Here is a 14143-nt window from a genome sequence, read left to right on the forward strand (position 1 = left end):
AAGGGGAAGGGGGACATTCAAAGGGGATAAAACAAATAATAAAATGACATAAATAAGTTCTCTCTCGTTCACATCTGACTGAAATCAATACAATAATGCAGCATTTTTCATGTCATAAAGTTCAGTACAAGACACATGGACAAAACATATATTCTCACACCTTGTGGCTCAATACTAATCTAATGCCCCACATAACACATTTTACTACAAATACACATAAGATATTTGCAGAACTAAATATTTCTGTGTGTTTGGTCGTTTTCATAAACATGCGGCTGACGCTGTTGGTCTCAGTTGACTCACTGAAAACTTTCCTCAGACACACTCCCATTGCCCTGACACAAATAATCAGCTTTTCCACACACACACACGCTAACACAAAAGGTATAGATTCACACACACACTCTCAAACACGCTCAGCAGGTTTGCAGCACGTACACACGTTACTGACAGAGTCTAACGCACATACAGACAGCTTAGTGTGAAACAGTGCCTGCATTATTCCAAGCTTTCTTTACAGTAAACTCTACATCGAAAGGTTAACCTCCAGGAAAACAAATCCCGTCTAGACATTTTCCTGGACGAACCTGACCTAATTTCTCTCGGCGTGGACGAACCATGTGGCTGCAGCACATCCACCATCACCAGTGTGAACCTTTCTAAATAGGATATAGACGTTTTATAGCCTTTTCTTTGTCAAGCCTACTGTGCTCTTTTAATTGTGTTGTTTCTTTGCGTTCTCATTCCATTTTTACTGCTATTTGTTTTATTTTTCTAAAGCAGTTCAAAGCAGCTCTATAAATAAAGTTGATTATTATTATGACAGGATTGTGTCCAGGAACAGGGTGAAACTGTGAAATGTTGCTGTTGCTGAAGCTTAATGCCTGTCAGGTGGGTCACTGAGGTAATGTTAAGCACGCAGGCTGTGTTCCTTTTTATAATGTTATTGCTTGGCAGTGTGTGTGTGTGTGTGTGTGTGTGTGTGTGTGTGTGAGTGTGAGTGATGGGACACAACCTGTTCACCTGTGCTATATCTCTTAAATGTAATTTTGGAATAGAGGGCTGCGATGGTTGGCTCTCATCACATGGTCACGATGACCTACAAGCATGTATGTGATAAATCAGCTGTTGTTTTCCAACCTTGTGAAATGCTGTTTACAGAGAATTAAGTGCGAGAATCAAAAGGATCAAACATTTTTCAGTGATTTCCTTCTTATTGATAAATGTCAAAATCTGGAATTTGTTTTGGATTCACAAGCCTGCTGTCAGCGTGTTTGTGCCTGTGTGTCATGGAGCATTGAGGTTTATCACTGACTGGAAAATACTCTTACTCATCGTTGTAAGACTCAATCACTGGTGTATTTTTATCTACAATGCCATCCTGGATCTGCTTCCTATTTATATGTACTTGTATATTTCTAAAAAAACATGTTGGAAATTACTGTTTATGATCACAGGATGTGTTTTTGTTTTCTCTCCCTCCCTGTGGTTTATAAGTGAATTAAGCAAACAGCTTTCATGTATTCTGCTTCCTCCTTGTGGAACTCATTGCAAAAAAACAGAAAGAGCTGGTCACTCTCTGTGAGTTTAAACCTGCTATGAATGGATGTTTTTTTTTGTAACCTTTATTTATCCAGGGAAAGACGACTGAGCACGTTTGCTCTTTTCCAGCAACACCCTGTTTCACATTCACACAGTTCCACACATTTCACACCTGGGAGCTGCCAAGCACCAACACAAATACTGGCCACTGAGCAGGAGTTGAGGGGTGGATGGGTGGGTGGGTGCCTTGCTCAAGGGCACCTATGACAGTGGTGGCTGAGGGAGGAGAGAGCGATGATTTGTTCACTTTCCCCACCCAGAGTTTCCAGGTCAGTCCGTGAATTCGAACCCACGACCTTCCAGTCAAAAACCTTCTTAACCTCCTATTTTGAGGCAAACTACTGCTGTTTGAGCACTAACATAGAAAGAATTGACTTTGCTCTTACCTTCTATATGATTTTTATTGTATTTTGCTTTTGTACATGTTATATGTAATCCGGCTGCAACTTTTATGTTTGTCTTCATGTTGCTCTCTTCGCCAGGTCTCTCTCAAGTTCAAATAAATAAATAAAACAATCTGAAATATCTTCATTGATGGTTGTGTGTCAACGAGGGAGGGACGGAGGTGTGGCACTGGGTGACTTACGCAGAGAGAGAGAGCACCTGCCAGACTGAGGGAATGACACCCATCCAGCCACAGCCAGCCTGAGCCAACTAGACCTGGCCTCTGCCCCTCTCTCTCTTTCTCTCTCTCTCTCTCTCTCTCTCTCTCTCTCTCTCTCTCATACACACACACTTCCCTTTCGCCCGTTTCTCACACTCACTCATGGATATGTACACTCACACAGATTGCTGAAAGGCTCTGAGTGCTTGCCAGGGTGTGTGAGTATATTTAGCGGGGATTCTTGCCGTGTCAGGGGAGCAGGAGATACGGGAGGTTTTTACACAGGCTGACCTCTTCTAATCCGCAGCAAGATGGCTGGCGTGTTCCTCATTCCCTCGGGACTGGCACCTAGCTAGTAGCTACCGGCCTATCCACATGTCCCAGCAGCCGCAAAGTGCTGCAGCTCAGGCTGGATGGGGGCGAAGCAGGGGAAAGGTGAGGCCGTCTCACAGTCGCTCACCCACTTGGTTTCAATCCACAATCTCTTCAGGCTTTCCAAAGACAGACAGATGGAAAGCCTGAAGTCCCTGCTACTAGCCTTCTGCAAAGTAGTATTCTTTCTGGGCATGTACATGGGTTATGCTTGGTTCACACGGGCCTTGAAAATCCTTGAAAGTTTGTGGATTTGAGAAAAATAAACTAAGGCCTTAAAAGTCTTTGAAAATTAATGGATGTCCTTGAAAGTATTTTTTTTTTTTAATGTAGCACCCAAATTCATCAATATACCTCAGCTCTCTGGACCGCTCTCTGTCCTACATCCTGAGGAAAACCCTGGGAGGGATATTTGCTTTGATATAAGTTTTAAAATTAATGATGATGTCTTGAATTGACAAGATCACAAGTAAAAATTAGGCCTCTGTTGTGTAATTTTGACCAATGTCGTGTCTTACCCCCAAAAAAACATGCCAATTTTGTGTCCTTAAATTTCACCAAACAAGACCTTGAAAGTCACTGAAAAGTCCTTGAACTTGATGTCCAAGTGAGTGTGGGAGCAACAACCCAATCAAATTCATTAATGCAATATTTTCATATCTTAATGTTACTTAATATGAATTACATTATTATAATTCCAGCGTATATGCTATACAGAACAGGTGCTCATACAGTACAACAGTAAACATATAACATGTAACACATACTGTTAAAGAGCTGCATCTTGAACTGGCCTAAGGCCAAGTAGTGGATTGGTTTCAGACACTCTGAGACTGTCCATCCTGTAACAGACTGGATGGTGGAAAGAGCAGCATAGAATATCTGGCAACACATATAACACACATATCCAGCTAGATACAGATTATGCAATTGTCTGTGGACTAGAAAATGTGTGTCATACACCGTTCATGGTTAGACAGGAACGACATGGAGGCCAGACCTACCTGGAGAGATTAAAATAGATAAATTATACTGGAGATGCTCTACCAATTAATTAAACATTGGATGGCATGGTTTTTTATCAGTTTTGATTATGCCACATCAATAGACATTTGACATTTAAGAGAATTGTAAAATTTGATTAAACTTGACATTGATTATTCCCTATTCATAGTATTCTGTTACATCACCACATGGCCATCTTGATAGGAAAATAACAAGTGATTGTAATAAATTAACAGGTAAAGCATCATATTGGTAGGAAATGCATGTGACATCGTTAATAGCCTAGTATGAATTGCAAAACTAAAGGAGGACTGATGTTTGTCTTGGACTCAATTACTTAACAGCACTTTATTGTCACTTCAGACTTCATCTTTATTCATATTCGCCACTAAAGAGCCTCCACAGAAACTTGAGCCGTGACGCGGTGACAGACCACGGGATCTTGTGGACCCCACGCAAAAGTCACGAGATTTTTTCATGTCAGATAAAAATAGGAGTCGCGTCGCACCTATGGCACTTCCATATATGGAAGGAAACTTGGCGACAGGTCGTAAAGCAAGAACAGTGGTTTTCCTGGGCTGATTCAGGTGCACAGAGGATTCCCATGATGTTTGAAAAGTAAGCCAGAAATTAAGACCAGGTCTAGGATCAGTCTTCCCTCGCTGGCCATTATTCTACATTTCCATCACCGGCGTACATAGGACTGGCCTGTAACCGAAAGACACTTCATTACAACAGATGGGAGTGCAGCGTTGACTTTCTGTGAGAGTCGACTGCCATCATGTGGCAAAGAGGTCGGTCTGGCCTCATACATTAGTGTGTATGTGGCTGAGGTGCCAGACTGAATACACGCCCTGAGGCCCGTCCTCTAACCTGAGTTCCCAAAATGTATCAGAACCCCAGATCACTGACCCGCATTTGGTAAGAATTTGTCCCAGGCCCCACATAGGCCTATGAGAAGATTTTTTGTTACATCATCCTATAAAAACCTCTCTGGATAGATGGTGTAGTAGGACAATAGCTTTCAATCTATGAAGTGAAATTTTGCTTTATTTTTGGTATACAACATGAAATAGGGCTACATGTATTTCACAGAAACAGCATGTGGTTATATTGGGTAAAGAGCGCACTTTAATTGATGCATTTTGACCTTAATATAAACGGTGGCTCAGTTCAGTGGCTACGCTGAAGCACGCCACCTGTGCATTAATGCTTTGGTTATTTCCTATTATAATATACTACTGTTATACCCTGTAGGAATGGTATAAAAACCATTGGAATTATGGTCAGTCAGGTGTTGAATTCAACAAGTCTGTGCGTCATGGCGTGAATGGGAAGGGTTTCAGCTGAAACTCACCGACAGTTATTTTGGATAAACTGTTTTTCTCATGGTAGTGCGTGCTACTCTTTACTCACCTGGACACAATGTCTGGACAGTTAACAACTAGGCTACGCAAAAATAAAAATGCCGAACAAATTATGAAACCCACCCAATCAGCGGTGACGAAATAGTTAAACTGAGACATTTTAAAGAAAAAAAACTGCTCCTCTCTGTGTGCATGGGTGGATAAAGTCATTTTCTGAAAGTAAGCGATCGCATTACATTACAAACACTTGAGGACGTCTCAACCCAAATATTCTCTACTGCGATGCTGTGCGCAACTGCGTGACGGAATCAGGTGTGTTCAAAACACCACCTGAAACATCACCCACATTTTCACAGAAGTGTCAAAATCAAATGTAGGCTAGTTAATGTCTCAGTGCTGGAGCTCTTCAGATAGAAACACCAAGACTTATAGCCATGGAGAAGTTTGCTTTTGTATTAATTTGCTTACTTGATGTTCTGGTGCATTTGGGCACAGGTCAGCACCATTTACACGCACGTGCCGGACCGTGGAGAAACCGGATTCAGTGGGAGAATAACGGTCGGGTGTACAGTTTACTGAGCACAGGGGCTCAATATCACGCACCTATACAGGCGAGGAGGCAGACTCAGCTCGTCCTGACGGCAAAACATCACATTAACCGACTGCAGCCCCCTGCTGTGCTGAGCAGATCCTCCAGAACTAGATCTGCAGATCTAGACGAGAGAGCCGGGGTTTACTCTCAACGAAATGGCCGCATTCAACTGGATGCGTCGGTTCTTGGTGCCGATGCGGGTCAGTATTTGCTCGCCACGCGTCGACCCACCTCGGGCGCACGGAATCGGCCCCCACCGCGCATCGCACCCACGGGAGAGACTATGGTTGCGGGATACCGTTCACGCCAACCCTCGTCTAACGGCACCGCTCCCGCTCTCACCACCATGCAGGAGTTCTCTGGCAGCGGGGTCCCGAGAGGAGGACGGAGCCCACCGGGGGATGATGCTGGTCCGCCGGGTCCACTGCCACAAGCCACTGCGCCACCGGTAAGATCACCGGACTTTACGCACAGTCGAGGCGCTAGTCGACGATCTGAGAGCCCAGAATCAACTGTCCGGTCACCTAACACATCTGGATGGGTCAGCATCGCTGAGGATGGTGGGAACGGACGCCGCATCCAGCAGCAATCCAATATAGGGGACACTCGCAGCGCGCACAGAGCGCACTCTATAACCAGAGTCTCACCGGAGTCAAATGTTTCCCCCACAGCGCTGTCCAGCAACGCCGTAGAGACACATTTTCCTCGCCCAAGGCCTGAAACAACACGGACTACGGGCAACATAGTAAGGGATGATGCTCGGGATCCACACAGTATTCATCACAGGAACTCAGTTTTCTATAATGTGTACCCACCAGACAGCAGGAACAGGGTCCCTGTGCACCAGCCACCGGGGACGGGCTACGGCACCAGGTTCTTCCACAATGGTAAGACAGTTCGGAGGATTTAAAACTAAAGTATATGAAATGTATTTTACACACATGCTGTGTGAATTTTTGAAATGTACATTTTTACTTTTTGTAAAGCCTAGACTGTTCTTTATTTTTAGCACCCCAAACTCTCTACGCTATGTTGAGAATAATCAATAAATAAATAAAGAACACCTCGTTCTAGACAGATTTCTCAGTGTGGATTCATTGTGTTCCACAGGTCTCCCAGACCTGATTCCTGACCCCTATTACATCCAAGCTGCCTCTTACATCCAGAGAGTGCAGATGTATGCACTCCGCTGTGCTGCTGAGGAGAACTGTCTTTCCAGGTAGCTACAGGTCTTTGACACTGCATTAAGCCATCAGCAATGAGTCAATCAGTGATCATACATTTTAGTCATTGGGTTTGTTCCTGTGGTATGATTGTTCTATGTGAAATGCAGGTGCTCTCTCTATTGTGTAATAAATCTTTATACATTTAGACATAAATGGCAATGAGACATGTATAAATAAAGACAAAGTAATAATAACAGTATAAGCTTCCTATGGTTGCCACATTAGGATGTGTGTTGACCAGACATACTTGGTCCTATCCCATTTGGAAGCTACAGCTGAGTGACAGAGCGGCTCCACACAAACCTGGCAACCGACCGAGATTCTCTCCTCTGATCTGAGCAGCCACTCTGCCAAGTAAAATAAACTCTAAAATGAAAGGCTGTGGATTCCTGAGGTGAATGTAAAAACTACTGAGGCAAAACCCAAAACCGCCCTCTGGTCGCCTCTGAATCACAATAATGTCAACTGGCTAATGAGGAGTGAAAGGAGTTCAATGTGCAGTGAAATGTGTGGAGTACAGTGTGATTTATATGGCAACCAAACATACAGGCAGTATATTTTGGGGATATTCCCTGTCCTTTAAAGTCTGGCTTTCTATTTGGATTTCTATTTCTTTTTCAGCCCTCTCAGCATTCACAATGTCCTGATGTTTTAGTTTCTATCTATTATAGGTTTCTAAAAAGCATCTTAGTGTTATATGATGCGCTAGGTTTTGCTCCTCCTTGTCCCTCCAGGTCTGCGTACCATGCGAGTGTGAGCGACCTGGACTACCGGGTTCTGCTGCGGTTCCCCCAGCGGGTGAAGAACCAGGGAACAGCAGACTTCCTCCCAGTGAAGCCCAGACACGAGTGGGAATGGCACAGCTGTCACCAGTGAGTTCACAACATGCCGTCGCACACACTCACCTGCATGCATACAAATAATGGAGCAAGTGCATGCACATACACATACACACACACACACACACACACACACACATACTGGTATAGTGTGCATGCAGGCTTGGGTTTTAACCTACTTAGAGTACCAGATGGGTGGATTTTACTACATCAGGACAGTTAAGATAGTGTCAGCTAAGTTGTCAATCACAGAAAAGTGTACAAAATTTACTTTCAGATACTTTCCTGTGATAGTCTAAATTCTCTTGTACTCCATGAATTGTCTTATGTAGAAAACCCCAGTTATCTGTGGATCCAGCCTGCTCATATCAAATGATAAGAATTATTTGCAACTAGGGGGCTTTTTACATTACATTTGTTACAATAAAACTGTCTTTCTGCTCTGCTTCTGATCTCCCCAGGCATTACCACAGCATGGAGGCCTTCAGTAACTACGACCTGCTGGACGTCCTGACTGGAAGGAAGGTGGCTGAGGGACACAAAGCCAGCTTCTGTCTGGAGGACACTTCCTGTGACCCGGGGATACGGCGACGCTTCGCCTGCACCGCTCACACACAGGTCCGTCTGCCTGGTCTATGATTTATTTATTTTTCCATTGATTCATCCATCCATCTGTCCATCCATCCATCCACCCATCCATCATTCCATCCATTAATTGATTAATTCATTCATTTTTCACATTTGTTTGGTTATTTGATTTATTGAATGTTGATTGGTTAATTAATTAGTCTAATTTAGCAATTCTTTCATTTCTGTCATCCATACATTAGAAATAGAAATTCATGCATTTTGTCAAGCTGTCAGAAAGTCCATGCCTTTAGGAGCCATATCAGGTGTGGGTATCTCATACTTTTGCACACGTGTGTATTTTTCTCAGGGGCTCGGTCCAGGTTGCTATGATACCTATCACGCCAACATCGACTGCCAGTGGATCGACATCACAGACGTACCGCCGGGAAACTACATTCTCAAGGTGGGAGCACAGAATCACAGTAGGAGACTTCAGTTAAATAAGCAGCGCATTAATGATGAACTTCATTAATTAATCTATTGTATCTCAAAAGAGATACAGTAGATGTCATTCAAAAGTTAATATGTGAGTCTAGGTCTTAAGATGGACACAGAATAGAATAGAATAGAATAGAATAGAATTGAATTGAATTGAATTGAACTGAACTGAACTGAACTGAACTGAACTGAACTGAACTGAACTGAACTGAATCGAATCAAATCAAATCAAATTGAATCAAATTGAATCAAATTGAATTGAGAAGAATCAAATTAAATTGAATTGAACAGAGACGATCCAATCCAATCCATTCCAGTCCACTCCGATCAAATCAAATCAAATCAAATCAAATCATCTAAACTGAGAGGCTCTTAACAGTGCGATGTTTTCTTTATTCACACTGTCACCATCATCTCTGTCTTACGTGTTTCCCAGGTGACAGTGAATCCCTCTCAGCTGGTTCAGGAGTCAGATTTCTCCAACAACGAGGTGCGATGTGACATCAGGTACACAGGGACCTACGTCCAGGCCAGGAACTGCAGGATCACTGCGTAAGTCAAACACTCAGAAACATCTGCATTTCAGTACTTTATAATGAAATGTATCCATTCACCCTAGTATATGTAATTGTCATTCAGTTGTTATACAGTAAGTTCACAAATATATAGAAGAGCTCTTCACCAATGTCTGTGTTTGTGTGTCTGTTTTTTTGTTTCACAGAAGCTAACCTGACTGATGGCCAGACTCACCATGACACACGCAGTCAATATGTTCTTGTTGCTGTTAATGTAGATACTCTGTTCCTCAGCACTTTAACAGTAAGCTGTCTGCTACAACCTAAATCAGTCTGTTCATTCCAGGTAATAACATAAGATATAGCTACAGCTAGATAGGTTAATGTGTAATAGGTCTATGTAAAGCTGAGTTATCTTATTTATAATAGAGATTTTTTCACTTAAGCAAGGCATGACTGTACTGTTGGTTGTATATGTGCAGCAGCCTTGGGCAAAGCCTTACAAAGCATGTTAGCATGATTCATAAATGAAGGCAAAATAAGCATTCAAATCTTCAAGAAGTCATTTAAATTCTTTCAGTCACACTGTGTGACTGAGTCGGTGCTTATTTTGTAGAAGGCCAATGGTGCTCTTCTCTGCTGAAAGGTTATTAACATTTTGTTTTGAAGATAGATCCATAGACCATTATGTGTTAAAACGAGCCATATATAATGTGTACTGTTACAATATAAAAAATCCAAATATTCCTATGTATGCATTTTTATGGCTCGTATAATTTTGTGCGTTAATGTGTATTAGCTTTGTACTGCTAAAGCACTCCGCCACTGTTCAACAGTGCAGTGATAATGTATAGTCTGTTCTTTTGGATACTAATGAAAGGGTATTTGAATGTTTGAAAGTTGTACTTAATTTTGTAAAATTGTATTTTATAATAAAGGTTGCCAGAATTTTTGGAGACCAAAATGCCGTTGAAGACCAAAGCCTTATTCTTTCTCTCTACACTCTGGTAATTAAAGTTTGTATTTAAAATAACACCCATTGACAAGATAATTTGAACAAATATTTTACAGCATGATGTCATTCTTACACTCAACAGTCTGTCTGTACAATACAAGCCGAGCTGAACGCCATTAGAGTGTGGAGTGGTAAATGTTTAAATGATTTGGAATAACAGATCACACCTCAGAGAAATGTATGAAATTATCCCACTTAGGAAATGGAGGAGAAAGTAAAACACACCATGAGCCTGTTGTTGCGTGTGTTCACCAGGCTCCTCATGTTATGCTGAATGATTGGAAAAGACATTAACTCCATGTAAAGTGTCTAGGAATTTCTGTATTTACATAATGTCAAGGACACTGTCTCATTGGTACTTGGAAACATATAACCAATCCCTAGAACTATTCTGAACACAATTCACTCTTTTTCTCTTTTTTCGAGTAACACTGCTATTTGCTGCCCAAGACAAATACATTGCCTCATCGTCTTATAATGTCAAACATACCATGGAAGTTAAAGTTTATTGTTTGATCAGATGTATGGAGGGTCACCCTCCATTATATAGTGACACATCTCTCACAGGTTTCTCTCCCACTGTAGCCTGTCAGATGAATCCTGCTATATGAACTGGACCAATTAAATAAATTGAAATTCTAATACATTCAAAGAAATAAACCTGCATCACTGACAATGTAACCACACTGGAAAATGCGGAAATAACACAATATGATGGGAGCGAGTGGCATTTTGGACTCGATAGAAAGCCTCATTTTCATGCGCAGCACTTGGGAGAAGGAAATAGCTCTGAGATGTTTATGAGAGGCGCAGGCAGACAGGTGGGTGCTGAGGTCATGGAGTACAGTCTCTCTCTCTCTCCCTGCTGCGGCTCTTTACAGCATCAGACAAACTGTACTGAAGCTGCTCGGCTCACTCACTGACTCAGTCCCACAGTAGTCTGGCTTCAGGCTCTGAGCCTGGAGGCAGCTGGGCTCATCCTGAGGCTAGGCTGCAGGCGATCGCTAACCTTTCCACTACAGTGCCGTGGTAAGAGTGTGGGTCTCTCTTCAGTCAGGTTTGCGTTGGCCCTGGTTTGCTCTAGTTGGACTTTAATGCTGATGAGACCATTTCCCCCTTTTATTTTATTCTTTGCATGTTATGAAGGCATCCAGAAAGCCAGAACCAGATGAAAGAGCATGAGTGATTGGACTGAGAGAATCACACTGTATTACTACTGTACACTATTGAAATGCAATCAGAAAAGCACAGGATTCAGGAATTGGGTAAGCCTTGGAGATTAGGAAATATCTTTTTGAAATATTACTGTGCCACACATGTCCACATCACACTGAGTTTGAACCCAATCTGCAACCCCCACCCACCCAGATGTCTGTCATCCTCTTATCCAAACATGGCCTTTTTGTCGAGCCTACACCATCTTTAGTCAGACGGCCGTAGAGGTGAGCCCCTGATGTGAATTTGAGTGTGACGGAGGGTCAGGGGCCGGGGCAGAGCCTCCTCCGCGGCTGCGGGCGATGTTTGCTGAGGGCAGGCAGACACGCTAAGCCTCCGGGGCGTGCAGGGTGGGCGGAGGAGCGGGGCGCCCCTGCCTGCCCCCGGCCCGGCCGCTGGAGATGGCGAGGAGGAGAGAAATTCCACAGTTTCACAGCCAGCCAGGAAAACCGGACAGGAGACTGCTGACATCAGCAGTGCCAGGGCCAAACCGTCCTTATCACAGGCTGACTGTGTTTGTGATGGCGGTCCAGAGGCCCGACTGTCTGAGACTCCCAGTCAACAAGTCCCAGAGCCAACAGGCGAGACCACTGTGACCACTGGGACACATGATAGCAGTCATTCTGTTGTTCTTCCTACAGACATACACAGCAAAACTGTCAGTCAAGGGTGGAAGAAACTAATTACATTCACTCAGCTTTTTTGTCTAGGCCTACTTGTTCTTATTACTTATTAAGTATTTTCACTCATTTTCAGCAATTTAACTTTTACTTAAGTACGTTTTTGCTGAAGTGTTGTACTTAGCTACATTTTAAATCACATCCATTACAGAATATACATTTTTGTAGGCTTCCCATAAGTAACACAAACTGGACCATCATAAATTGACAAATTGTGGAGCCATTCACAGTGAACGGTCAGTTACCAAAGAAGAGGAGAATAATCTGTCTTTACTGTAATTTTCATTTTTTTCCAATTGAAATAATCTAGTTTGTATTCTGTCCTCTCATCCTTTTAGAACTGCGTGGGAAAGATCGCATCTAACACCGCTCTCTTTTCTAAAAAAAGTAACTCAGTAACTTTTACTACACTTTAAATGAGCTACTTTTTACTTTCACTTCAGTAGATTTTTATACCAGTAATTTTACTTCTACTTAAGTTCAATTTCAGCAAAGTAACAATACTTCTATTTGAGTAGGATATTTTAGTACTCTTTCCACAACTGCTGTCAGTGTTAATTTAACTCAGAGTGTAAAAAACACCATGCCAGTGGTTATATCAGTCGATAACCCCATCAGAGTTAATGTAACACTTTTAGATAGTTTTGAGCTCCTGCTCCAGAGCCAGATCAGCTCTATGAGTGGACAAACAACACTTCAATCAACACTTGTCAACTATAAATCATTGTCACTGAAATATCAACACTTAGTCTATTAACACTAGACATATTGCTGTCTAGTGTGGATTGGGTCTGATCTTAAAAATGATGCAAAATCATGGGTGTAATCAACCTAAAAATCAGGTACAGAGCAAGTTTTCAGTGTTGATTTCTCAATGACAATTATTTTGAGTTGACGAGTGTTGAGTTGTTGAAGAGTTGTTTGTTCACTCATAGAGCTGATTTGTCTCTGGAGTGGATTAACTGTGCTGGGTGTGGATTTACATAGTGTTGATTTTTTTAACACTGACAATATTGCATGTGTAGAGTCTGGAATTTGAGCTTCCATCATTAATCAAATAATTCAGTGTCAAATCAATGCAAATTATTTGTCTGGATATGTGGTCTGTGTTTGCTTTATATCAATGGCAGAGCTGTTTGTTTGCAGCAAAGGGAAGAAGCTGTTTTTGTGAGCGTGATGGAAATAACAAGAGTGTTTTTCTCTCCTTCTGGTATTACACAGCAGTGTCTGACGTCTTGAAAAAGGAAACAATGTTTATCTGGGCAGGACAAGGACTCCCCGTTCCGACCATTTACACATCATTACACTTTTAACAGGTTTCCCTGTTTGAAATAGAAGAATGTGTGCTCAATGGCCCCTGTACTTTTCCCCTCTGAGCTGCTGTGCAAATACCAAAATAGCCAGTAGGCCATCTGAGTGGATGCATGCTCATTTCTAACTGAGTTAAATCCTGTTATTCTATTATTTTTGGGCTAGGAAGTGGGATTGGGCAGGGAGGCCATCCGGATGAAGCTGCGAGGGGGGGAAGTAGGGGTGGAGAAGTGGAGCGGAGGAGTGTGAAGAGAGAGAGGGGGAGGAGAGGTTATTCAACTGAAACGATCCAGATATTTTTGGTTTGAATTTGCTTCTAAATGTTTGTATTGTTTTATGGGTTTTACACATGAGTGTCTGCCGAGGTTAAGACGTCTCCCTTCGTCCCATACATCTGTTCATCTGTCACGCTCCATGAAGAGGGCGCTTTATGGGTCCAGAGACATACTCATAAAAACACACACACACACACACACACACACACAGACAGACAGAAACAGGCATGAGAGTACTGGGCTGTTCTTGTCTCCTGTAATACAAACTGTTGTTCTACTGTGAAAATGAGAGGAATGCACATGTATTTGTTACTGAGACTGGGCAGACATAATGCTTGTTTGTATAAAGAGAAAGACTGATAGGTGGTTTTAGCAGTAATACTGTAAGAGAACAGCACTTCTACTCACAGTTTGTATTTTGAGTATTTTGACTACAAGGAGGCACAAGTATTCATTC

General features: G+C 42.4%; 1 protein-coding gene across 1 annotated transcript; it reads left to right on the forward strand.

Annotated features, from left to right (window-relative positions):
* The first annotated feature begins 5384 nt into the window (after nt 1-5384).
* loxl5a (lysyl oxidase-like 5a) lies at nt 5385-10129 on the forward strand. The gene is made up of 7 exons (XM_078285708.1): nt 5385-6429; nt 6653-6761; nt 7503-7640; nt 8069-8225; nt 8545-8640; nt 9112-9227; nt 9397-10129. Exons 1-7 carry the CDS (start codon nt 5385-5387, stop codon nt 9401-9403), a joined length of 1668 nt encoding a protein of 555 aa, XP_078141834.1. The 3' UTR covers nt 9404-10129.
* Nucleotides 10130-14143: the final 4014 nt, after the last annotated feature.

This window comes from Centroberyx gerrardi, chromosome 9 (assembly GCF_048128805.1).
Source record: "Centroberyx gerrardi isolate f3 chromosome 9, fCenGer3.hap1.cur.20231027, whole genome shotgun sequence".
NCBI classification, from domain to species: Eukaryota; Metazoa; Chordata; class Actinopteri; order Beryciformes; family Berycidae; genus Centroberyx; species Centroberyx gerrardi.

Coding starts and splice junctions, on each gene's coding strand:
- loxl5a (XM_078285708.1), top strand. CDS start 5,385: ATGGAGAAGTTTGCTTTTGTATTAATTTGCTTACTTGATGTTCTGGTG. Junction 6,430..6,652: donor CACCAGGTTCTTCCACAATG/GTAAGACAGTTC, acceptor TGTGTTCCACAG/GTCTCCCAGACCTGATTCCT. Junction 8,226..8,544: donor CCTGCACCGCTCACACACAG/GTCCGTCTGCCT, acceptor TATTTTTCTCAG/GGGCTCGGTCCAGGTTGCTA.